The 23,917-nt window shown below is 38.1% G+C and overlaps 2 protein-coding genes and 4 long non-coding RNA genes across 7 annotated transcripts; 5 read left to right on the top strand and 1 right to left on the bottom strand.

The window, feature by feature from the left end:
- Nucleotides 1-2,766: 2,766 nt before the first annotated feature.
- On the top strand, nucleotides 2,767-5,446 carry LOC149098551 (uncharacterized). Its single transcript, XR_016203554.1, has 2 exons — nucleotides 2,767-2,964; nucleotides 5,220-5,446. It is a non-coding gene; the product is annotated as an uncharacterized LOC149098551 (long non-coding RNA).
- A 4,957-nt stretch (nucleotides 5,447-10,403) lies between these two features.
- LOC149098550 (uncharacterized) lies at nucleotides 10,404-11,174 on the bottom strand. The gene is made up of 2 exons (XM_089277898.1): nucleotides 11,133-11,174; nucleotides 10,404-11,085 (listed from the first exon to the last, which is right to left on the bottom strand). The coding sequence occupies exons 1-2, from the start codon at nucleotides 11,172-11,174 to the stop codon at nucleotides 10,432-10,434; spliced, it is 696 nt and encodes a 231-aa protein (XP_089134024.1). The 3' UTR covers nucleotides 10,404-10,431.
- Nucleotides 11,175-11,450: 276 nt separating this feature from the next.
- Nucleotides 11,451-12,712, top strand: LOC149098549 (uncharacterized). Its single transcript, XM_089277896.1, has 2 exons — nucleotides 11,451-11,519; nucleotides 12,031-12,712. The coding sequence occupies exons 1-2, from the start codon at nucleotides 11,451-11,453 to the stop codon at nucleotides 12,682-12,684; spliced, it is 723 nt and encodes a 240-aa protein (XP_089134022.1). The 3' UTR covers nucleotides 12,685-12,712.
- A 2,707-nt stretch (nucleotides 12,713-15,419) lies between these two features.
- Nucleotides 15,420-17,170, top strand: LOC149098548 (uncharacterized). The gene is made up of 2 exons (XR_016203942.1): nucleotides 15,420-15,698; nucleotides 16,184-17,170. It is a non-coding gene; the product is annotated as an uncharacterized LOC149098548 (long non-coding RNA).
- A 773-nt stretch (nucleotides 17,171-17,943) lies between these two features.
- LOC149098547 (uncharacterized) lies at nucleotides 17,944-19,781 on the top strand. Of its 2 annotated transcripts, XR_016203941.1 has the most exons (3): nucleotides 18,152-18,171; nucleotides 18,273-18,340; nucleotides 19,552-19,781. It is a non-coding gene; the product is annotated as an uncharacterized LOC149098547 (long non-coding RNA). The 2 variants fall into 2 exon arrangements; XR_016203940.1 differs by having other exon boundaries at nucleotides 17,944-18,340.
- Nucleotides 19,782-22,128: 2,347 nt separating this feature from the next.
- On the top strand, nucleotides 22,129-23,437 carry LOC149098546 (uncharacterized). Its single transcript, XR_016203461.1, has 2 exons — nucleotides 22,129-22,280; nucleotides 23,034-23,437. It is a non-coding gene; the product is annotated as an uncharacterized LOC149098546 (long non-coding RNA).
- Nucleotides 23,438-23,917: the final 480 nt, after the last annotated feature.

Raw genomic sequence — 23,917 nt, 5'->3', positions numbered from 1 at the left:
AACAAAACCACAGGTCAGAAATTATAAAACGATTTCTAAAGCTTTCACTGTCATTACAAGAGTTTGGTCAGCAGAAATGAATGAATGTTTTTTGGGGGAGATCGCCACCCCCATTTGGAATTCAAAACGAGTTCAGTTACAAACAAATGGACATTCCAGTGCCAAGAATGAACCTTATTTTTTACAGGATTATTACAGTTGCTACCTTAAATGCTGGGACGCCAGACCAGACACGAGCGGTGTACAGGCTTGATATTCTGAATGGGTTTTCTCGCGCAAGAGGAAAGCTCTGTCAGTCTGAAAGTTGATTACCACTGGACGAAAGAGGATTGCTGCTGGACTTGGCAAGCTGAAAATAAACTGAAAGAGAGTAAGGACAACTAAGGGACTCGCTGGACAAAAGGCACACATGACAAAACTTGCGGCTGTAGAATCTTAATTTTTCTGCAGTTTGACTTCATGTAACATGCAATCTCTTCAGTTGCCTTATGAGAAACATAGCTCCAGATATATATTTGTTATCAACAAATTTCGCAACACTCTTCCTCGAAACCTCAAAACACCAAAGGAGACCTGATACATGACGTATGTAACCTGTTGGCAAAGGCGGAAGAAAACAAATCACCCATGCTTCACTTCTAGAGGGGAGAATATCTTGGTTAATGTGATGAGCTAATTTGTTGCATTTAAACCTTTAGATAATAGAACACTGATGCAGATGTTTCCCAAATAAAACCACTGTGCATGGCATATTAGATCATATTTTGGGAAAGTTTGGAGTGTCAACTGCATTCCATTTTTACAGAGCTATTCAACTGCATTGGTTGAAAACATTCTCTGGTGCAGTTTAACTGCAACAGTCTGTTGATGTTTTTGTTTTTTTGCCCTCCCCTACGGGGATATTTCTTCATACAACTATATTGACCCTATGGCTCTCGCCCTGCGGCCTCGGGCCATACTCAAGATGTCGGGCACAGTTTTTCAAGATACGGACCTACCGGCCGACAAATGATCATATGTAAGTATTTACTATACGTTGAATAATAAAATGAAGCTCGCTTGCGGTTTTTTTTTCATTCAGTGAAACGCTCTGATCGGCAGAAAGGAGTTTGAAAAATGTTGAAAAAACAGGCCAAATGGTTATAACGAAAATCCACAGCATTTTATACGTGATATCAAAACAATAGCCTATGACCTCACTTCCATTAGTGTATTTCCTCTTCCAAGTTAAGAGATTCCCTTTCAAAAATACGGATTACCGTACTTACGTAACTCAAAAATCCGATCGAGTCCCCTTCCCCGTCGTTGCTGTCGAAACGCGCAACTTGTGGTCTCCTTTAACAAACAGGATTGGCTCCTGAAGCGAGTTGAATTACTGCAACATTTAACCCTTTTGCCGTCAATCTCCTGTTAGCGTTTATCCAAAAAAGCTGCGAACTTGGTAAGATGTTCATATAAGGAAGCGTTTTCTAGGCCTGGTTTGAGGGGTTGCCATTTCTACAGAAATAGACATGTTTATTTCTTTGTCTTGCTCTTTTATTACAAGCCACCGCTCAGTGTTCAGTGTGACTAGGGTTTGTCAAAAAGTGGTCTTGTTTCTTATTCATAAGACCATTTTGAGGTTTCAGTGACGCAGGTGAGCTTGATGCTAAAGGAACCTTTAACACGCCTAGGGAACTCAGAATAATGTAAACATTTTCTTTCAACTCTTATTTGCGGGCCGAACCGGGTTATTACCCAAACCAGCAGGATCATCTAAAGAGCCCCTTAAAGTGGCAGAAAGCTTTGAATAATACACGCAGCTGATTCCAGCTTGTTGTAATGGATAGTTCTTTGTTTTGTTTTACGGTAAATTGCTGGTTATGGTTATCTTTACATCGCGAACCAAATAATCGGCATAATTCATGCTTTATCTTTTGCTAGAATACTAACCAATCGTAATCTACACCAGATAAAAAGCAACAACTTCAGAGCTTCGCCCCCGAATCGCGTCTAAGAGTTCTTCCCATAAGCAGTATAAGTACATTGATGGCCTGCTTAAGTGATTTGTTACTTAGAAAGATAGACCTACCAACAAAGATGATTTAAGAAAGTGTTAAATAGAAGCTATAGCGTTTTTGATGAGTCATTGATTTGCACAAAAACTTTGAAAAAGACATACATTTACAACACGAGAAGTGTAACTTTAGACACGACTCTACGCCACTTAGCATTTTGAACCTTATGATGAATTCAAAACACTTTTATTCATATAAGTACTCCTCCCACATTGACTTTCCCAGTGAAGTTAGAAAAACATTTTATAGAGACGTTCTGTAATGACAGCCTGTCCTTCAAGGTCTCATTTTTACGTCCAAAATGGATAAAAAGGACTCTTTCATTTATGAATTAGCATATAGAAATTCAGTTTGGGACACAAAATCCGAATCGCCAAAAATCTTGATTAATATTGCGCAGCAGGTGAAGGCGTCAGGCGCCGGCCCACAAATTGTAAATTACAGTTCTTGCATTTCACCACTTTAGTCCATTGATAGTGTGTTAAGTGTTCTTCTATTTAGAAACATAGACCTGTCATGTTTTAAAATAGGTATCTTTTTGAACCACGACGTTTTAATGTTTTAGAACCAAAAATAACAACTCTGCACTTTGAACATAATGATGTCCTAAAGCGTCTTTATTTTCTGTTTACGCACTTGTTTAATTATCGTGACAAGCCGTCATGACGGTATCATTTTCACTGCTCAAATAAAATAAAAAGGTTGAATTCAAGGATTTTCAAAAGAAATTCAGTTTTGGACAGAAAATAGATCGGTAAAACGGGAGATCGAGCTGAATTCGTCGAGGATGAAGAGCACACACGTGTTGATAGCCCTTGGCGCGTTTTTTCTTTTGACAATGCTGTTTGCTGAAAGTGAAGGCATTGGAAATTTGATTCCATCAGGAAAAAGACAGTTGCATGAAAAGGTTTGTATTCACGAAGCAGCAGTATTTCATATTAGTTAATCGAGTTGATTTTACCCAACATCTTTTGAGAACACGAGAAAGAGCCTGGATAATCAGGCGTACAAGAGCGCTGGTGCCAAATCTCAAGTGTGCCAAAGCAACGAAGCCAAGGTGTTTAGAAAACCTAACATTATCAGCGACTAACTTGTAAATGTCTGGGCAATATAGAGACTAAGGAAAAAAGAACCTGTGCCCGCAAATTTCTTTATACCAAAAGATCGGTCTACCATACAAACATTAATATTTTAAATGCTTTTTCATTTAATGCGATTCGAAAAAACACTTCGAACGTTCGTAAGTTACCAGTGGGTCTGACTTCAAAGTGATGATGGCTCTATTAATTTTAACAAAACGTGTTCTAGCCAATATATCGTTTCCAAAATGGCCAACAGCTATAGATCTTCGAAATGAGATCACCTCATAAATGTAAGACGTGATTTGTCCATCAGATTATAAATATCAGAAGCTAGTAACATAACAGAGAAATTTACATTTGGAAATATATCAAACGCCATATTGCTAATAGAAAATTGTGAAATGGAATAATATTTATGTTCCGTTAGACGAAGAGTTTCGAACGCACATAGAATCACTCGGCTTATTTAATTTAACTTTTTTTTCTCACGTGCGTTATACGTATCTTCGAACAATTCTTGGCAACCCTCTGCAAAACACAAAAGACAACACTTTGAGGATCGTTAACCACGGCGGTCGATATTTCGTATTTGAGTGCTGTCTTCACTTGTGTAGCTAAGCTAGGTTTTAGACCTACAGATAGACAGAGAGACACTGAACACCTCTAAGCAATTGCGACACTCTGAAAAAATATTATCAATGCAATTTTTCGTCTGGTGTTACCCTGCCGTCGCTCATCTTTCTGCTATCGATCTTTCGTTCAATCTTACATTTCCACTGAAAAACACCGAAGAAAGGCTTGTAACAAAACGAAGTCAACTCTAATCTCGCTTTTGCCTCGAGAGACAGGGATCCCAATCACACCACTGACCTTAACACTAATCCAAACTTTACAAGGTGCATTAGTTATAACAAATTCCGGACGATTATAATTTTGGGCAAAAAAAGTGTCCGAAAATAAGACCGTCCAAAATTTTACAGCGTCCGAAATTTTAAGAAATTTTGATTGAGGAAAGTAACGGCTTTGTGGAATTGGTGCCATTTTCTCGTCGGTGTTTCTGTAAAAACTTGAGGGAGCAGTTAAACCGTCATTTTCACAGCTGTTGTTTTAGTCTAATTCGTGTTCGTTACAAAGTGTTGGAAAGTTTTGTCCGAAATTTGTCATAATTAGGTAGAAATTGTCTGAGTATTAAAGTTCCGAAATAAAACTACCGAAATTTTAACGTCCGAATTTTTTGCAAGTAATGTATAGGCATTCATTTTTTTGTTTACCAAAACCCGAAATTTTAATTCAATTCAATTTAGGCCCGGTCCAAACGCCGTTCCACTCATGTGCCCAACCAAACTTGATTAAGTTCGACTTTAGAGCGACTTTGGAGCGACGGCTGGTTCATACGGCGTACTTGCGTCGAACTTAATTCGAGAAGCCGATAGTAACAATTTTCGACGAGACAATGTACGTTCCGAATTCAAGAATTCCGTCCAAATAGAAAAGCTATGGCTAACATTTCGCTCTTATAGCAATATTTAGGGAAGCAAATTCAAACTCAAGGTTCAGTACTTGTGTTTAGACAGGTTTTCTCCCGGTTAATTCGACTTGCTAAAGGGGAATCTCGTAAGCTGGGCTATTATCACGAAGAAAAAGCAAAAATGAATTTGCTTATACAGTCCCGCGACTGCTCACGCCACTTAATTTTGACCCAATCACGAGTCCCGTTATATGAAAAGTACATTACAGTAATTTATGCATTAGGTTCGACACATGAGGAGAACGCCGTATGAATCAGCTGCCGCTCCAACGTCGCATAGTGCGACAGACCCTGCCGAATTTAATGTTGTTTGCCGCACCAAACCTAACCTGCCGAACCAAACTGATTCAAACGCCGCTCTTCTGCCGTACTTAACTCATCAGTTAGGTTCGGCGCACGAATGGAGCGGAGTTTGGAACGGGCCTAAGTTAAAAAGGAAATTTAGATACATTTTAATTAAAACAGGACCAAGCGAGACTCATGTACGCCGCACTGAAACACTCAATGTTGCTCAACAATTTTTATCGTTTATCTTTTAATTTTCTTCTAAAGTTCAAAAGAGTGGAAAGTAACGTGTGCATTGTGGCAAGAAGACTTGGATGCGGGGGAATGGAAAAGACCGTCTATGACGACCGCAACGAACAACAAGGAAAACCAGCCGAATACTGATTAACGCTGAACATTGTAACTTCGGAAGAATCAGATGATGATAATTATAGCATGGGATAAATACTGATAAATTGTAAGAAGTATAAAATAAAGCAATCGTCATAGTTGCAGCATTGCTTTCTCATTCACTTATCAAGCCACTTTTTGCGGTCTTCGGCTAACGTTTTAACAGGCAGACTCTAATTTTACTGCGCTAGCAGCAGCAGTAGCAGTAGTAGCAGCGGTAGCAGCAGTAATAGCAGTGGTAGCAGTAGTAGCAGTAGCAGCAGTAGCAGCAGTAAGAGCAGTAGCAGCAGTAGTAGCAGTAGCAGCAGTAGCAGCAGTAGTAGCAGTAGCAGCAGTAGCAGCAGTAGCAGCAGCAGCAGCAGTAGTAGCAGTAGCAGCAGTAGTAGCAGTAGTAGCAGCAGCAGCAGTAGTAGCAGTAGCAGCAGTAGTAGCAGTAGTAGCAGCAGCAGTAGTAGCAGTAGCAGCAGTAGCAGCAGTAGTAGCAGTAGCAGCAGTAGCAGCAGCAGCAGCAGTAGTAGCAGTAGCAGCAGTAGCAGCAGTAGCAGCAGCAGCAGTAGCAGCAGTAGTAGCAGTAGCAGCAGTAGCAGCAGTAGTAGCAGCAGCAGCAGTAGCAGCAGTAGGAACAGTAGTAGCAGTAGTAGCAGTAGCAGCAGTAGCAGCAGTAGCAGCAGTAGCAGCAGTAGCAACAGTAGCAGCAGGAGTAGCAGGAGCAGCAGGAGCAGCAGGAGCAGCAGGAGCAGCAGTAGCAGCAGTAGTAGCAGTAGCAGCAGTAGCAGCAGTAGTAGCAGTGGCAGCAGTAGCAGCAGTAGTAGCAGTGGCAGCAGTAGTAGCAGTGGCAGCAGTAGCAGCAGTAGCAGCAGTAGTAGCAGTAGCAGCAGTAGCAGCAGTAGCAGCAGCAGCAGCCGCAGTAGCAGCAGTAGTAGCAGTAGCAGCAGTAGTAGCAGTAGTAGCAGCAGCAGCAGTAGCAGCAGTAGGAACAGTAGTAGCAGTAGTAGCAGTAGCAGCAGTAGCAGCAGTAGCAGCAGTAGTAGCAGTGGCAGCAGTAGCAGCAGTAGTAGCAGTGGCAGCAGTAGTAGCAGTGGCAGCAGTAGTAGCAGTGGCAGCAGTGGCAGCAGTAGTAGCAGTGGCAGCAGTGGCAGCAGTGGCAGCAGTGGTAGCAGTAGCAGCAGTGGTAGCAGAAGCAGCAGTAGCAGCAGAAGTAGCAGTAGTAGCAGTAGCAGCAGTAGTAGCAGTAGCAGCAGTAGTAGCAGTGGCAGCAGTAGCAGCAGTAGTAGCAGTGGCAGCAGTAGCAGCAGTAGTAGCAGTGGCAGCAGTAGCAGCAGTAGTAGCAGTGGCAGCAGTAGCAGCAGTAGTAGCAGTGGCAGCAGTAGCAGCAGTAGTAGCAGTGGCAGCAGTAGCAGCAGTAGTAGCAGAGGCAGCAGTAGCAGCAGTAGTAGCAGTAGTAAAAGTTGGAGGAGGGGGAGGGGGAGGAAGGGGAGGAGGAGGAGGAGGAGGAGGAGGAGGAGACTAGTAGCATCACAACTTGAATCTTTGCTTCTCTGAATCGCTGATGTATTACAGGATTATAGTGCTGTTTAGATAGATATCGCTCCTTCTTCATAACATCTCGTCTAATTCATGAAAGAATTCCTCAAACACGATGTTCTTCGCACAGCAACACTGACCTAACACTACCATGTCAATGTAAACTATGACTATTTTTATTCTCAGAAATCGCGCAATTCTCCGTACTTTTGTTATTCATTCCGCAAATTTAGATTCTCTGTAACTCAAGTCTTCCTTGCGTGATCGATATGCAAATAAATTTCCTTGTGTGGAATTTAATAAAGTTTAAGACACTCACAAAAATATTTGCATCACTTTGCTTGTTTTAATTTTTTGTCGTAAAACGTTGATCCAGAACAGTTTTGTCCAGCGTACTATTTTATCGTGAATCTCTTCAGGGCTTATATCGGTAGTCGCCTATGAAAATTTACAAAGGCAGAATATTATAGGCATATATACATAATTTATATTAGCTCTACACACGCTACCATTACAAAGTATGCAAATATTTATTTATTAAATCAGATTTTCCTGAGATTGATTACGTACCTCAACTGTTACTGCAAGTTGCTTTTCTCGCTTCATCGCGTAGTGATGTTTCCTGCAACTCGTGCAGACAACTTGAGTGGAAACAAAGGAAAAAGATACGATAAAGAAAGGCGGAAAAGATACGATAAAGAAAGGTAAATAAAGATAACGATAAAGATAAATTCAGAGGGAAAGGCTTTTATTTTGAGTTAGAGAGAGCTCAAGCAATACTAAAATTTTTGTATGTAATGTTGTGGCTCCTGCAACATTCTCTTATTTGCCTCTCAGAATGTTCAGGGACTAACGAGCGAAAGAAGAAAATGCGCCGAAAACCTTCCTCATGTTGTGTCTTCTTGCGACGGGACATTTCCAAGTGCTTGCGTATTTTGCTCGCTCGGAAGTGTAGTGAGAAAGAATAAGAGACTACTGATTGTCTATCCAAGTCGCAATTGCCGTATTTTTCTTTCGCAAACTCATTGATTGCATGAAACACTGGGCGTCTACTGACTTCTTTACCCCTTCCACCTCTTCCATGAAAGCTCGGTGATACCTAATCTCTCACGCGCCCCTTCCCACCACTTTCTCCTAACTGCTGAGAATTCAACCCCTTGAAATATTGCAGCCGTTTAGAAGTCCTAAGGAAATGACCCTCGTTTCCCACGGAACGTAAAAAATTGTCTGAAATAAGTACTTAACACTGATAACTTGCAATGTAGAGGCTAATGCAGAAGTGAAACGCCCGTGAGCCCATGCCACGCCCTCTTTCCCAGTCCCCGCGTGTTTTATTGTCACGTCCTTGCATTTCCTTAACCAGTTGGAACACAAAAGGAAACAAAATATAGTAAACGTGCTGTTGTTTTTTTTTTCGCAGTTCTGAATTTGCGGTTAAAACCCAGCCTAAGTAGGATAGATATTCATATTTATGAAACCGATCATAGTGCAGTCTTCGGTTGCGATACCTGTGGCTCGTATAAAAAAAAGGAAAAACTTGTGATATCGCTTTTTTTTTCAATACAAACCAATAGTTACCTATATCAGTACGCAATAATCAGACATCAGAACTGTTTTCCAGCGTCAAAGCCCCGCAAATGTTTTGGGAATCGCGTGTAGCCTCTGGTCACGAAAAGTAAATAATATTGTTTTCAATAAATTTCTCTCTTTCTTAGATTTCTTTACGTATTGTTACCGAATAAAAACCCTTTTATATAGGCCAGAAAATCCAGACAATGGCCGTTTTTATACTAGAGGACGCATTATCCGTCCAGAAGGATAATGCGTCCTCGCCGTTTTTATACTAAAGAGGAATTATCTGTCTGGACGAACTTGGGCAAGCATTTGTTGTTCGTCTAGTTATGCGTCTTTAGTATAAAGACGGGCACAAGACATATTATGCGTCTTGACGAACTATTCTCCTAGTTCGTCGTTCAAGACGAATTTCGAAGTATAGTTCGTCTAGACGCATAATACGTCTCGTGCCCGTCCTTATACCAGAGACGCATAACCAGACGAACTACAAATGCTTGCCCAAGTTCGTCCAGACGGATAATAAGTCTTTAGTATAAAAACGGCCATTGAGTTACGATTAGTTTTTCATACCTGCTCCAACGGGAACTGTTTGGTTTTCGAGGATATAGACGCACAATCCACAATTGCATAAGATACTGCTGTGTTAAAGCGTGATCAGCCGAGAACCTCAGACACTGCTGTTTTGCCTTTGGGAAAGTTTTCGGAGCTTTTTCTGGTCTCATCTACCAAGAGCTTGCCATTTTCTCACAATTTCTTGCTTAGCAGCTTGAAATGACTTTCTCTGGTTTGCCTTGTGACCTTGAGTGGTAGCATCACAACTTGAATCTTTGTTTCTCTACACCACTGATGTATTACAGGATTATAGTGCTGTTTAGATAGATATCGCTCCTTCTTCATAACATCTCGTCTAATTCATGAAAGAATTCCACAAACACGCAACGATGTTCTTCGCACAGCAACACTGACCTAACACTACCATGTCAATGTTGACTATGACTATTTTTTTTCTCAGAAATCGCGCAATTTCCGTACTTTTGTTATTCATTCCGCAAATTTAGATTCTCTGTAACTCAAGTCTTCCTTGTGTGATCGATATGAAAATAAATTTCCATGTTTCCAGCCCTAATTTTTTCAGGCTTCTTCTTTCCAATTGTGTAAATTGGAAATTTACTGCGATGATCATTCTTGACTGTTTATATCTACAACCGCAGTTCAAATATGAATTATTTCATATATACTTCACATCAATGCGAAAATTGAAATAAACAGCTTTAGCTATTAAGACAAGTTATCTCCCTCGCATTTGTCGTCCTTTATTGACTCAAACTCTTTTCATATTCTTCCTAGTGTGACAACTTATCCCTTTTCCGCATGTGTGCGCTGGGCTACTCATATATCCCTATGGCAAAGAAAATCAAACTTGGAAATACGTTGATACCGGTGTCGTGCAATCGTAAACAATAGGCTTTTTAGGTGATAAATCGGCCATTTTGAAGTTTATTGTTTCAAATAACTATTATGGGATGTTAATTTGCTCCCTGGGCATCCCATAATAGCTATTTGAAACAATAGACTTCAAAATGGCCGATTTATCGTCAAAAAGGTCCTTGAGCGCAGTCTCCCCCACCCCTCCCTCCCCCTCTCCCCTGCTAAACCGAACCGAGTAATAGTGATTTTGCCTTGAATCCAAAGTTGTTTATGGAAATAATACGGGGAAAGTTCTGACAGAAACTCTAGAGAGTTGAAGCAACCAAGACGGCGAAGTCGAGGAAAACGTCGATTGAAAAATGAATTTATAGTAAGCAATGAACCTCGCGATAATATAGAGTCATTCAGTTTGTCTAATACAGTCATAGCTAACTCAAAACGGAATATGTAAAACAGCCTTGAGTTGGAAAAATACAATTTGGCAATAGGAATTAGCAAGGAGTGACAGGCCTGCACAACTTCTAACAATGGAAACTTTTGTACCATGTAATATATGACCCCTTTATAGTTTTGCTCTTACGAGTATGTCTTTTAGGGATTTACCTCTTTTATACGATATTAGTGGTGGCTCTTTGAAAATTTGCCGTAGAGAAGGCTGATTTTGTATCAAGTGCCATTTTCCCATTAAAACATTTTTGAGGTTGAGCACTGATGGTTGATATTGTGTTACAAAAGGCAAGAGTTCTTTCCGGCTTTCATGTTTTTGTCTTAGCGCCGATTCCCTTTCTGTGAATTTAATATCTGAAAGGAGTGTTTCGATCAGATTTTTTGGATAACCTCTAGCAAGGAGACGTGATTTGAATTTGTAAATGTTCTCTTCAAATGTTGCTCTTGAAGAGTTAGTTCGTAAGAGTCTTAGAGCTTCGCCCTTCACGAATCCCTTTTTGACACCCGGTGGGTGGCTAGAGGAAAAATGAGTGTATTGAAAGGTTTCAGTTGGCTTAAAGTGTGTTTTTATATCCAGGATGGATTGATCTCTAAATCGTTTGCCTTTGTATACAACTGTATCCAGAAATGTAGTTTCAGTATTTGAAATTTCAGCTGTAAATTTGATTGTAGGGTGATGTGAGTTTGCTTCAGAACAGCAAGCAATTTGTGGTTTTAAGCAAGACCGCGGTTTCGAATCTTCACGATTCTCGTCAGTTGCTATTTTCAACTATTTGTAAGTGGAACAGTAGAGTGTTTAACTCAATTCTGATCCACCAAGGGACTTTTTGGCAGTTTGGGTTTATATAGCCACAGCATTTTGAAGTTGGGATCGAAAAAGGCGCATTCTGATTGGTCCTTGCCAGTCAATCAGTTTGCTGTATTTTCGATCCTATATGCTCTCAAGCTCTAAGTTGTGTTTTTGTAGAGGTGGTTAAGTGGATTTTTTCATAATATAACATGGCTTTTGAGTACTAGTATCGTTTTGTGTTAAAATACACTATGTTTTGAATGCTTTTGCTCAGTTATGAAGTAAAGCGTTCAGTATATCGTGCGTATTTCTTGATATATTCTTTAAGTTTTGTACGGTACACAATGTACAGTATTGTGTGTTATTTTGAGGTTTCGCGTGTCAGAACGGGGCTCTGTCTGGAAAGTATCACAGTAGGAATTAGCAAGGAGTGACAGGCCTGCACAACTTCTGACAATGGAAACTTTTGTACCATGTAATATATGACCCCTTTATAGTTTTGCTCTTACGAGTATGTCTTTTAGGGATTTACCTCTTTTATACGATATTAGTGGTGGCTCTTTGAAAATTTGCCGTAGAGAAGGCTGATTTTGTATCAAGTGCCATTTTCCCATTAAAACATTTTTGAGGTTGGGCACTGATGGTTGATATTGTGTTACAAAAGGCAAGAGTTCTTTCCGGCTTTCATGTTTTTGTCTTAGCGCCGATTCCCTTTCTGTGAATTTAATATATAAACACAACTTAGAGCTTGAGAGCATATAGGATCGAAAATACAGCAAACTGATTGACTGGCAAGGACCAATCAGAATGCGCCTTTTTCGATCCCAACTTCAAAATGCTGTGGCTATATAAACCCAAACTGCCAAAAAGTCCCTTGGTGGATCAGAATTGAGTTAAACACTCTACTGTTCCACTTACAAATAGTTGAAAATAGCAACTGACGAGAATCGTGAAGATTCGAAACCGCGGTCTTGCTTAAAACCACAAATTGCTTGCTGTTCTGAAGCAAACTCACATCACCCTACAATCAAATTTACAGCTGAAATTTCAAATACTGAAACTACATTTCTGGATACAGTTGTATACAAAGGCAAACGATTTAGAGATCAATCCATCCTGGATATAAAAACACACTTTAAGCCAACTGAAACCTTTCAATACACTCATTTTTCCTCTAGCCACCCACCGGGTGTCAAAAAGGGATTCGTGAAGGGCGAAGCTCTAAGACTCTTACGAACTAACTCTTCAAGAGCAACATTTGAAGAGAACATTTACAAATTCAAATCACGTCTCCTTGCTAGAGGTTATCCAAAAAATCTGATCGAAACACTCCTTTCAGATATTAAATTCACAGAAAGGGAATCGGTGCTAAGACAAAAACATGAAAGCCGGAAAGAACTCTTGCCTTTTGTAACACAATATCAACCATCAGTGCTCAACCTCAAAAATGTTTTAATGGGAAAATGGCACTTGATACAAAATCAGCCTTCTCTACGGCAAATTTTCAAAGAGCCACCACTAATATCGTATAAAAGAGGTAAATCCCTAAAAGACATACTCGTAAGAGCAAAACTATAAAGGGGTCATATATTACATGGTACAAAAGTTTCCATTGTTAGAAGTTGTGCAGGCCTGTCACTCCTTGCTAATTCCTACTTTTCCAGAGAACGCCAAATAGACGCACCAAGATTTATAACGCTCGTGTAGAGCCATTTTACTGCTTATTAAACCCTTTGTTGGTGACATTCCTGATTCCGTTACCGTTCTGGGGAGCTTAAAATCCATTCTATCCTTCAGGAAACCTCTCAGTTAACCAAAGACAATTGGTTGAAAGGTAAACAAAATTGGGTTGACGTCAGACAGTGGATAAAACTTCGAAAGGTGAGCGACTGTTAACACTAAACGATGAATAAGAACCTTCGATTCATAAACGGTTGCCATTTCTTTCATTCTTGGAAATATTTTTCTTCAGCTGTACTACTATAAACACTTTTCAAAACTTATGTTAATTTACACTACGTTCTTAATGTATTTCCAAAGTAATACTTTAGAAAAGCGGGGGTTCATAGATAGCGACAAATGTTTGTCGATTTGTAAAAAATTATCTCGCCATGTAATACACCACAAAAAAAGAAAGATTTTTTTCCTTCTACTGCAAATGTTGACATTGTGACTTGCTTTTTGTTTTAGGGGTAATCTTGCAAGAGTTTCCAGGACATTTCAAGGATCACTGTGTTTGGTTCCATGCTGTTTCCAAGTACAATCAACGTTAAAGTTTTACTACATTTTCTATCTTGGTTTAATACGTATCGGTTGTCTAGTTTTAAAGTTTATAAACTCCGGTTCTTTTTAAATTTGTTTATGTGCCCGGCTGATATCCCTCGGTATCAAAAGAAGGAACTAGGCCTACTTTTAATTTGTGCAAAGCAAACGATCTTTGTTGAAAAAAGATTCGAGAGTATACAGTTTCTATTACAGAAAACTTTCAAAGGAATTGAAGCCAGGCAATATAATAGCATTGTCAACTTCATAAAATAATTAAAATGTTTTATATAATTTTCATCAACAGCTTGTAACTAGACGTACTCACCTGAAAACCAGTTTTCTAGAAATATGGATTTTACTTCGTCAGCCGGTTCCCCATATAAGCACACTTTTCGATTCATCCTAGGTGGAAATAGGCAAGGAAAGTTTCCTCAGATTCCAGGACTCTATAGGAGTAAAAGTAATTCCTGTTATTAAATGCAAACAATATTTTTTTCAAACGAAAATGACACACTAAAAAACTCTCATGCGAGTGCTGGGTTTCACTTGGGTATCACATAAAGCCAATTACTATTTTTGTTCCAGGAAAAAGATCATTTTACTAAAAAGAAGATTGAACAGGATGCATTGGTAATAGCAAGTGGCTTCCAGAACGGCCTTGTGTACAAAACAACAATAACAAAATAGTTATAAATATTGGACAAGAACATAAAAACGTGGATAAGAACTTCAAAACCTCGGGTTAAAAACTGTTTAAAAACTAGATAAAAGATACGAGTATAAGAATACGAATATAAGGAGGCGTTTACACTGATCATATAAGAATTAAGACTTAACGTCTTCGAACCTCTGTTAAAATTATTTGTAATGTGTAGATAAAAGACCGGGTGGACGGATTTTGTTTCTGAATTCAAACAATAGATGAAAAATACGAGTACATAAACACGAATATAAGAAGGCGTTTTAAGTGATCATATAAGAATTAAGAAGGAAATTCTCCTAAGTTCTGTTTAAATTATTTCTGATCATGTGTAGATAAAAGCCCGGGTGAACAGATTTTGTTTCTGAATTGTGCTATCTGTCACCATACTGAATCTTCCCAGTCACCACCTGCCTAAACAGAAATTCATATTTTTTCATTGTGCACCAAACGAGGCAGATGAACGTAAAGACAAACTTGAAAGCAGCGAGTGTCAAAAATCGCCGACACATTTGAAGGATGAAGGATTTATGGTTCAAATAGTTGAGTTTTTTCGCATATAATGTAATGGAATACTGATAATTTTATCTTTAAAAATTTGCGGCGCCTGGTAGTAAAATGAAGTCATCTTGATTGACAGGACGTGATCTTTCCATGCATTTCTACTGTATGTCCGTTTACTTAAACGGTGGGCGCGATTTCTTGAAAAATTATCGTTTAAAAACTGTTCCCTCGTTGATAAGTAATTTTGTAATTATTCACTTTACAAGCACAAATTGTTTACTACGTATAATGTTATAATGGGCTTATTTTACAGGAAAATCCATTTTGTAATACCATCCAGGATCTCTAAATAATACGCTGTTATAAGTACTCTCTGATTGCGTTCCCCTGCCATCTCTCAACCCTTTATTCCAAATCCTCATGAATACACTCTTCATTTTTCGGGCGCCTCTCCAACTACCAGAATTCCTAGATTAGGCTACGGCTACTCTCTTTACAAGAGCACTCGTAAAATATATCTTCGTAGGTTCTCCGGAAAAACAACTGTTTAAATAAGGTCGGCCGTTAAAACCACAAGATTGTGGAGGCCTAAATTTAAATAAAATTTGAAATTCTTCGAAATTCTGCACCACTTTTTTATAATAATATATGTAATTGTACTTTAAAGCGGAATCTTTTTGTAAAGAAGCTGCTTATCAAAAATGTGATAGCACATTGTTAAAAAAGGGTGCCTTATGCCTTAAGAGTTCAGTAAAATAGACAGCATCCAAAATTAACCCTATTATATTTCTTCCTGAAAACTTTAATCGGTTAGTTAATAGGTCGGACTTTTCGTTTTCTTTAGGATAACGTAATCTGAGACTATAACAGGAATGCAGAATACAGCGTCACATTGGCGGCTGAAACGATATAATAAGTCGAAGAATATTCGAATTTCTTAATAACTAAAAGGCAATTTTGTGAGTTACTGAATTTCCGACTCCACTGTTCCACAGGTATCAAAAGAATAAAGAACCAAGCCGTCGTTTCTCTTTTTACATTTCTTCTCATCGCAACTTTGCTTCCAAAAAGTGACTGCTTTTCAGGACCTTTGCCATCAGGAAAAAGAGAATTACAAGGAAAGGTTGGTTTTTGTTATGTTTGGTTTTTTTTCCATTGTTAGACCAAACAGTGTAGTAGCTTGTACTTGTTTTACTTCAGTGTATTATTTGAATATCGTATTACGTTAAGCACCTCGCATTTACCTCAACTTTATTTCTGCGTGGTTTTCTTAGGAACTTTTAAGCTCTCGAAATGACGTCGACTCCGAAATGTTCTAGGCCCAGAAATAATCCCAAATTGAGCCTGACATGATCCCAACCCCAAATGATCAGCACGTTTTTCTAATGTGAGCTTAAAGTGATCCCCAACGATACATATACAAAAAATAAGATGGGGATATGGTCAGGTGGCTCAATATCAGTTTCCAAAACTTTACAAAGCCAAAACAAGAAGAAAGACATTGAACGGATATCCAACTAATAATTGTAGGTCTCAAAGCTGACAAGATTTGCACGAAATGTGGAGTCTAATAGCATTGGTTTCTTTTTTCAATTTTTTCTTCTACAGTTCAAAAGAGTGGCAAGTAACGTGTGTCTTGTGGCAAGAACTCTTGGATGCGGGGGCATAGAACAGAACGTCTACGACGACCGCAGTGAACAGCGATGAAAACTAGCCAAATACTGATTAATACTGGACCTTGTAATTTCGGAAGAATTAGATGTTGATAGTTATAATAAATTATAACAAATACAATAAAGTAGCTGTGCAGTTATTTCTACAGCACCTTTAACATCATTACTTTAATATTGCTTTGCCATTCACTTATCAATTCATTCTTCCTCGTCTTACGGCAAGTGTGCCATCAGAGTAATAAATGCATCGCAGACCACATTTTAACTAGGCTAAAGTTACTCATTATATACTGACTGATTGACCGATGGACCAACCGACCGCCCGTCGACCAAGTCACCGACTGACTGAAAGATGGATAGATTTCGTTACCTGTTTTCCATTTCGATTCGATATTAAAGAGAGGCACTTGTGCCTTCAATTACAGACCCTCGTTTTGAATTCTTATAGGTCATTTGAATGCTTCAGTTTTGATGCTATAAAAGCTTTATTTCGTGATTATTTTATATAACAATATTTGACTTCTTCTGCAACCCCATAATATAGTTTAACTTTCAATAACAAACTGCTAAGTAGAGGGCATTTTGAGATTGTAATACCTACAATGACATCTTTCTGGCACGGTGTACGACTAGGCTTTTAGATTTCTACAGGGCTCTACAGGAAAAAACTAATTCCTCTTACTAAGTGCTAACAAAAATGTTTTTTTTTTAAATGCAAATAATAAACGAAACTCTCATGCAAGTGCTGGGTTTCACCTCCTATTTATGGGTACCACGTGCACATTAAGCCAATTACCATTCTAAGTCCAGAAAAAGATCATTTTAATAAAGAGCATTTTTGGACAGGGTGCAGTGGTCACAAAAAAGAGACTTACAGAACCTTTTGGAGAAAGCAAAATTAAAATAATAAAACAGTTAAAAATATTGGACAGGAACATAAAAACGTAGATAAGAACTTCAAAACCTCTGGTTAAAAACTATTTAAAAGCTAGATGAAAAATACGAGTACATAAATACGAATATAATTAAGCGTTTTTAGTGATTATATAGGAATTGAGACTGAAGCTCTCCTAACCTCTATTTAAATTATTTCTAATGTGTAGATAAAAGCCCAGGTGAACGGATTTTTTTTACTGAATTGTGAGATCTGTCATCGCACTGCAATGTTCTCAGTCACCACGTGCCCAAACAGGAATTCGTATTTTTTTTGATGTCAGGCACAAGAGACAGATGAACGTAAAGAGGAATCTTGGAAGCAGTGAGAATCAAAAATCGCCGACACATTTGAATGGTGAAGAGGATTTATGATTCAAATGGTTGAGTTATTTCACAAATGATGTAATGGAATACTAATAGCTTTTACCTTTGTCCCTGGAAGTGAAATGCAGCCAGTTTGATTGACTGTGCGTGCCTGTGCCATCCACTTGTCCTTTATTTAAAAAAAACACCTTATATCTAAAGAGTCCGGTAAAATAGACACATTCAGTCTTAAGTTCGGCTGGGTAAAATGGACCTTTTTAGCTTGGGTGATTTGTTGCCCAATTTCAGACCATGTAACGATAATCTTGAGAATTCTTGCTTTCAAATTTTCAAATGGTCACGTGCATATGAATAAATAATTTTAAGATGGACGAAAGAGAATATTACGTGGTCTGTAATGAGAAAACAAACCGCCCAAGCTAAAAAAGGTCTTTTAATGCTGAGTTTGGCACTAGCGGTGCATTTTTGGAACCTTAAGTTGTAAGGATTATATTCCTTCTCTTAAAACTTTAATCGGTTAGTTAATAGGTCGGACTTTTGTTTTGCTTTAGGATAACGTAATGTGATAGTATAATGGGGATACAGAATACAGCGTCACATTGGCGGCTGAAACTATATATATATCAAGTCAAACAATATTCTTAATAACTAAAAGGCAATTTTGTGAGTTACTGAATTTCTGACTCCACTGCTCCACAAATATCAAAAGAATGGAGAACCAAGCCGTTGTTTAATTTCTCTTGTTACATTTCTTCTCATCCCAGCTTTGCTTCCAAAAAGTGACTGCTTCACAGGACCTTTGCCACTTGGAAAAAGATAATTACAAGGAAAGGTTGGTTTTTGTTATGTTTGGGTTTTTTTTGTTGTTACACCCAGCGCAAAACGTCTTGTATACGCTTAGCCTGGTACTTCTTTTACTTCAGTGTATTATTTGAATATCGTATTATGTTTGACCTCGCATTTATCTCAACTTTGTTTCTGCGAGGTTATCTTAGGAACTATATCGCTTTTGAAATATCCTGGACTCCGAAATGTTCCAGGCCCAGAAATCATCCCAAATTGTGTCGGACATGATCCCAACCCCAAATGTTCCCCACGTTTTTCCAAACTGGACTTAGAATGATCCCGAAGTAGTTTTTGAACAGGAACAAAGGTCTATTAAAAGGACCATCCAATGACTCAGTACATTTTTGCAAGTGATATAATGTCTTTTTCGGGCAGAAGGTTCATATAGATAAGCTTTGCCTGCGTTCTCCAGTAGGGCGAAGACCGTAATCAAAACTAGCAGTATATAGTTTTTCTCGCTTTACATGTTACCTAATCTTTGGTATACTTGAACTATCGTTTAACAAATTTTTTCCTATACCTGCGAGTATTTTCAACTTTTATGGCGTCGTCCAAAGTCACTAAGTAAAATGAGAAGCACTGCAAAGGATAAGTAGTCGAAACAGACGAGTAATATTGAAAAAAAAATCTTACTCCAAAATCAAATGAACACTCGCGTTTCGGGAGAATTTGTTCATTCACTTGATAACGGTAAAACGGGCAATATATTGTGAGTTTTTTAGGTAAAACGTTTAGACTTCTCCACATCGAGCTCTTAGTGATCAACCCGGGCGAAATCATAGCGTGAGTTGGCAAGTTCGTAAATTTCCCCCACTCCCGAAGCCAATGAAACGGCAGGATTCAGAGCGTTCCGCGCGCTCACAGACTGAAAAAAAAAACATTCTTTCAAGATGTTCGCTTAGGCGATGCTCGCTTATTGTAAATAACCAAGTTTGGCGCATCCACCCCAAAGATACGTATAAGAAAAATAAGAAAGGTATATGGTCAGGTGGATGAAAATAGAAGTTTTCAAAACATTACGAAGCCAAAACAAGGAAAACAATGAACGAATATCCAACTAATAATTCTGTAGGTTGAAAAGGAAATTTAGATACATTTTAATTAAAACAGGACCAAGCGAAACTCATGCACGCCGCACTGAAACACTCAATGCTGCTCAACAATTTTTACTATTAATCTTTTAATTTTCTTCTAGAGTTCAAAAGAGCGGAAAGTAACGTGTGCATTGTGGCGAGAAGACTTGGATGCGGGGGAGTGGAACAGAGCGTCTATGACGACCGCAACGAACAACAAGGAAATAGAGCCGAATACTGATTAACGCTGAACTGCATTATAATTCGGGAGAATCAGAAGATGATACTAATAACATGGGATAAATACTGATAAATTGTAAGAAGTATAAAATAAAGCAATCGTCATAGCTGCAACATTGCTTTCTCATTCACTTATCAAGTCATTTTTGGCGGCGTTCGGCTGAGGTCCTAAGAAGCAGACTCTAATTTTATTATGCTAATGTTCCTTGTAATTCGCTGACTTACTGGCTGACAGACCGACCGACTGACAGATAGACGGATAGATTTCGTTAATGTTTTTCGATATTTATTCCATTTAAAGAAAAGACACTTGTGCCTTCAGTTACAGACCCTCGTTTTATATTCTTCTCATCAGTCATTTCAATACTTCCGTTTTGATGTTATCAAGGCTTTGTTTCGTAAATCAAAGCCTTCGTAAATCGATATTTGGGTTCTTCTGCAATATTATAAATATGTTTTAGCTATCAATAATAAATAGTAGAGGGCATTTGTTACTATAATACCTGCAATAGGATCTTTCGAGGTAAGATGTACAACTTCTTTTGATAGAGAGTAAAAAAAAATTAAAATGTTTGGAGTGTATACAATCAAAAAGAAGATGGAGTAAGATTTCTGTCTCATACTTACAAAAGGAATATTTTACCTCTGCTATTTGATTTATGGTAACAAAAATTAAAGGCTGGGTTCAAATGACTCGCAACGACTGGCCAGGTGTTTTAATTTGTAGTACAACTCAAACTTAACTCAAAATATAATTTTAGATAAATTAACCGATGAACTGAATGCAAGTAAACTTTGAACAATTTCTGGCGATTAGATAGTAATAAAACATAGGCAATATAAATAAAAGAAAGAGGCTTCACCAAAACAACATTTTTATTAACGTAATTTGATTGGCTTCCAAGCAAGCTTTGCCGGAGACTTTTTTTGTTTATAACTGACACGATCTGACACCTGTCAATTACAAAGCAAGAAGAAAAAAAACGCATGTACACTTTTGAATGAACAGTTCAGGTTGCAGCATGGCAAACAAACTCCAGCTGAATGACTGTATTACAAATACTTTTTTTTTTCAAAAACGTAGAAATCATCAAAGAGGAAGAGCTTTTCAAAGAACTTGGATTAAAATCAGTATGCTACCTAGCATTTTTAACATTATTTTGCGTTATTTCGGGTAGCCACCACCCCTATCATTTTGTTTCTAGAAAAACACTCTAACTTCTAACTCTGCGGTGAAATTAAAGTTTTTTCGTTGGTGGTGGTGGTGTTGTTTTTGTTTGCCAACGCAAGCGCCTGAGAGAACTCCTGGTTGAAATGACTCTTTAGGATAGCTTTAGGAAGAATCACCGGTACAGTGCTGCACTCTTGGAGACGGCTGCTTACTGTAGATGACTGAATGCTCTGTCCACCGGACCACCTTAAAATCGAGCACATTTTTCCCTGATGCTCAACCGACGCTGCTTTGTACTGAGTAAGAATCGAGGCTCTTCAAATTTCTTTAACCGCTTAGTAACTGTGTTTTGGAGTGTTTTAGGAGTTTCAATCGCCAAATTCACCGGAGAGAAGCAACAGATCTTCTTCAACATCGGATAGTTCTTTCGCGGCATGACGGCGATTATCGTTCGCTTCCTCAACAAACAGATGTTTCTCTTTGAAATAAGAAGTTCCCTGGATTTATCAAATTCTCGGTCTGAAAGTGAAGAATGATCATCGCAGTAGGCTTCTTCTTTCCAATTGGTTAAACTGGAGAATTTACTGCGATGATCATTCTTCACTTTCATCTATACAACCGCAGTTCAAATATGAAATATTTCATATATACTTCACAAAACTCACGGTCTGTAAGAAAGTTTATTTTTGGAGTTCTTTTCGTTTAAAATAACGCTTCAGGCTTCTTTGAAAAGATTATTCAGGTTGCCGCGTAGGTGGCCCATAAGCCCGTCATCTTTCTTTTCATGCGCATAGCAAGATGTTTAGCTCGTCCGCAGGGAAGTCCTTAGTATTTTCTTGCCTCGCCCACCTCAAGAAATAATCGTTTCCAAACTTTTAAGCAGTAAATTGTTTTTCTGATAGCGCTTTCCGTTCAATATGATAAAATATACATTTTGCTCACTCGCTATTGAAAGAAGTAAATCTGAGCACTTTGATGGTTTTCCGGTTTTCGTCTCGAAGCGAACCGATTGTCATTGTAATTTTGTCATTGTAATCTCGTCGGGTATGAAAACTCGCTCTGTTTCGCTGTGAGTCTTTTCGTCTGAGTCCATGTCCAAATTTTTACTTGTCGTAATGAAAAGTTGAAAGGTTTTACACGATAAGAATGTTTATAAATTAAACAACGTAGCGAGCGATATAATCGACGACTCATGACGCAACGATACCTCCCGCCGTCAAAATTCCGCGCTCTTTAATGCGCATTGAGAAATAAATAGATAAAGAGACGAGGTATATGGATATTACGAAAAGGGTTTTGAATAGCCCACTCCACTTCACTCCAGAATGAAGAGCCAAGCTGTCGTTTCTCTTGTTACATTTCTTCTTCTCGCAACATCTCTTCCCAAAAGTGACTGTTTTGCAGGAGCTTTGCAATATTGGAAAAGAGAATTTCGAGGACAGGTTAGTTGTCTTATTATTGACATTATATGGCACTTAATGGACTTGGACCAATTTATTCACCTATCTTTTGGATAGAAATGTGTCATTACGATCTCCTTCTAGAAAAAAAATACTATGGAGATATACAATAATAAATAATTAACTAAAATGAGAGTAAAACCTTATTAAAATCAGCTTCACAGCTCCTGACTCTATTATTAACGATCTTTGTAAGAACCTTCATAAAGACGTGATCTCAGATAACCAAAATCGGCACAACCGCCCCAAGTATACTTTTAAGAAAAGATAAGATGGGCTTATATTCAAGTGGCTCGGGATCAGTTTAAAGGATTAAGATGCCAGAGCATGGAAAAAAAATATTAAGTAGATATTCAACTGGTAATTGCAGATTTAAAAGCTGACAAGATATGAACGAAACATTGAAAGTAATGGCATCTTTTCCATTTTTTTTTACGGAATATTGTATTTGCTTTTCAAAAATACTCGTTTTTTTTTGTTATCATAGGGTTTAAAATGAAACTTGAGTACCTTTAAATTCAACAGCATAAAGCGAAAATCATGCTTCAGTTCTCATACTCGAAGCTCTGAAAGAGTAAGCATGGTTTTCAACTCAGTCTGTTTACCCCTCAAAAAGCTCTCAAATCTGTTCAAGGCAAAAAGGGAAACTTATAAATGAGATTTTATGATAATACACATTGCAGTTTTTATTGTTTCTTTTTTTTCTTTTTTTATCTTTTTAATTTTCCTCTACAGTTCAAACGATCTAGAGTCCAAGGTAACGTGTGTCTTATGGCAAGAACTCTTGGATGCGGAGGAATGGAACAGAGCGTCTATGACGACCGCAATGAACAACAAGGAAAGCCAAAAGAATACTGAACCTTGCAAATTCCGAAGAATCATATCGTGATAATTATAATACATTATAATAAATGTACTGAATAAAGTAACTGGCAGTTATTTCTACAATACCTTTGACATTATTACTGCAGCACTAATTTGTCACTCACTTTTCAAGTCATTTTTCCCGGTCTTATGGCAAACATGCCATCAGGATAATAAATACTTTACAGGGACCATTTGAACTATGCTAACGTTACTCGTAATATAATGACTTACTGACTTACTAACTCACTGATGATCAACAACAACAAGTAGCTTTATTTGCATGACCATAAACACATACCGTGTTGCAAAAGCTTTTGTAAACAAAAACTAAAATAGTAACAATTATCGTGATCATATAATAATATCATGATATAGCAATCAAGTTACATTGGTTTGATTTGAAAGTAGAATACTGTGTAGATCAAAGCAAGATGAAATAAATTTTGCTAAGTGAATATTAATAAAATGATTTGAGGAGGTCATAAATTCGCCGATGGCCTGTAACGAAGATAATTGTTTAAAAGTCGGAATGATATGTTCTATTTTTTTATAAAATTTATTCCTTAGAATAGAGTATTTATTGCAGTATATAAGAAAGTGAGATTCGTCTTCAATTTGATTAGATTCACAAATAGGGCAGAGTCTGTTAACCCAGAGAGTCTGTTAACCCATATCTACCAGTCTCAATCCTTAGTTTGTGATTGCCTATCCCAAATTTCACTAGTTGTTTTCTTTCGCTTAGTTCACTTGTT

Source organism: Orbicella faveolata, unplaced genomic scaffold (assembly GCF_042242905.1).
Source record: "Orbicella faveolata isolate gen_17 unplaced genomic scaffold, um_ofav_v1 contig_46, whole genome shotgun sequence".
Taxonomy (NCBI): Eukaryota; Metazoa; Cnidaria; class Anthozoa; order Scleractinia; family Merulinidae; genus Orbicella; species Orbicella faveolata.
The sequence above is the reverse complement of the archived record's forward strand: the minus strand, read 5'-3'. Positions and strand labels throughout refer to the sequence as shown.

What these genes read in the sequence shown, in the direction of transcription:
- LOC149098550 (XM_089277898.1), bottom strand. Translation starts at nt 11,174, where the DNA reads ATGCTGTGGCTATATAAACCCAAACTGCCAAAAAGTCCCTTG. An exon ending in AACTGCCAAAAAGTCCCTTG is followed by an intron (nt 11,086 to 11,132) that starts GTGGATCAGAAT and finishes ACTTACAAATAG; the next exon opens with TTGAAAATAGCAACTGACGA.
- LOC149098549 (XM_089277896.1), top strand. Translation starts at nt 11,451, where the DNA reads ATGTACAGTATTGTGTGTTATTTTGAGGTTTCGCGTGTCAGAACGGGG. An exon ending in TCTGTCTGGAAAGTATCACA is followed by an intron (nt 11,520 to 12,030) that starts GTAGGAATTAGC and finishes ACTTACAAATAG; the next exon opens with TTGAAAATAGCAACTGACGA.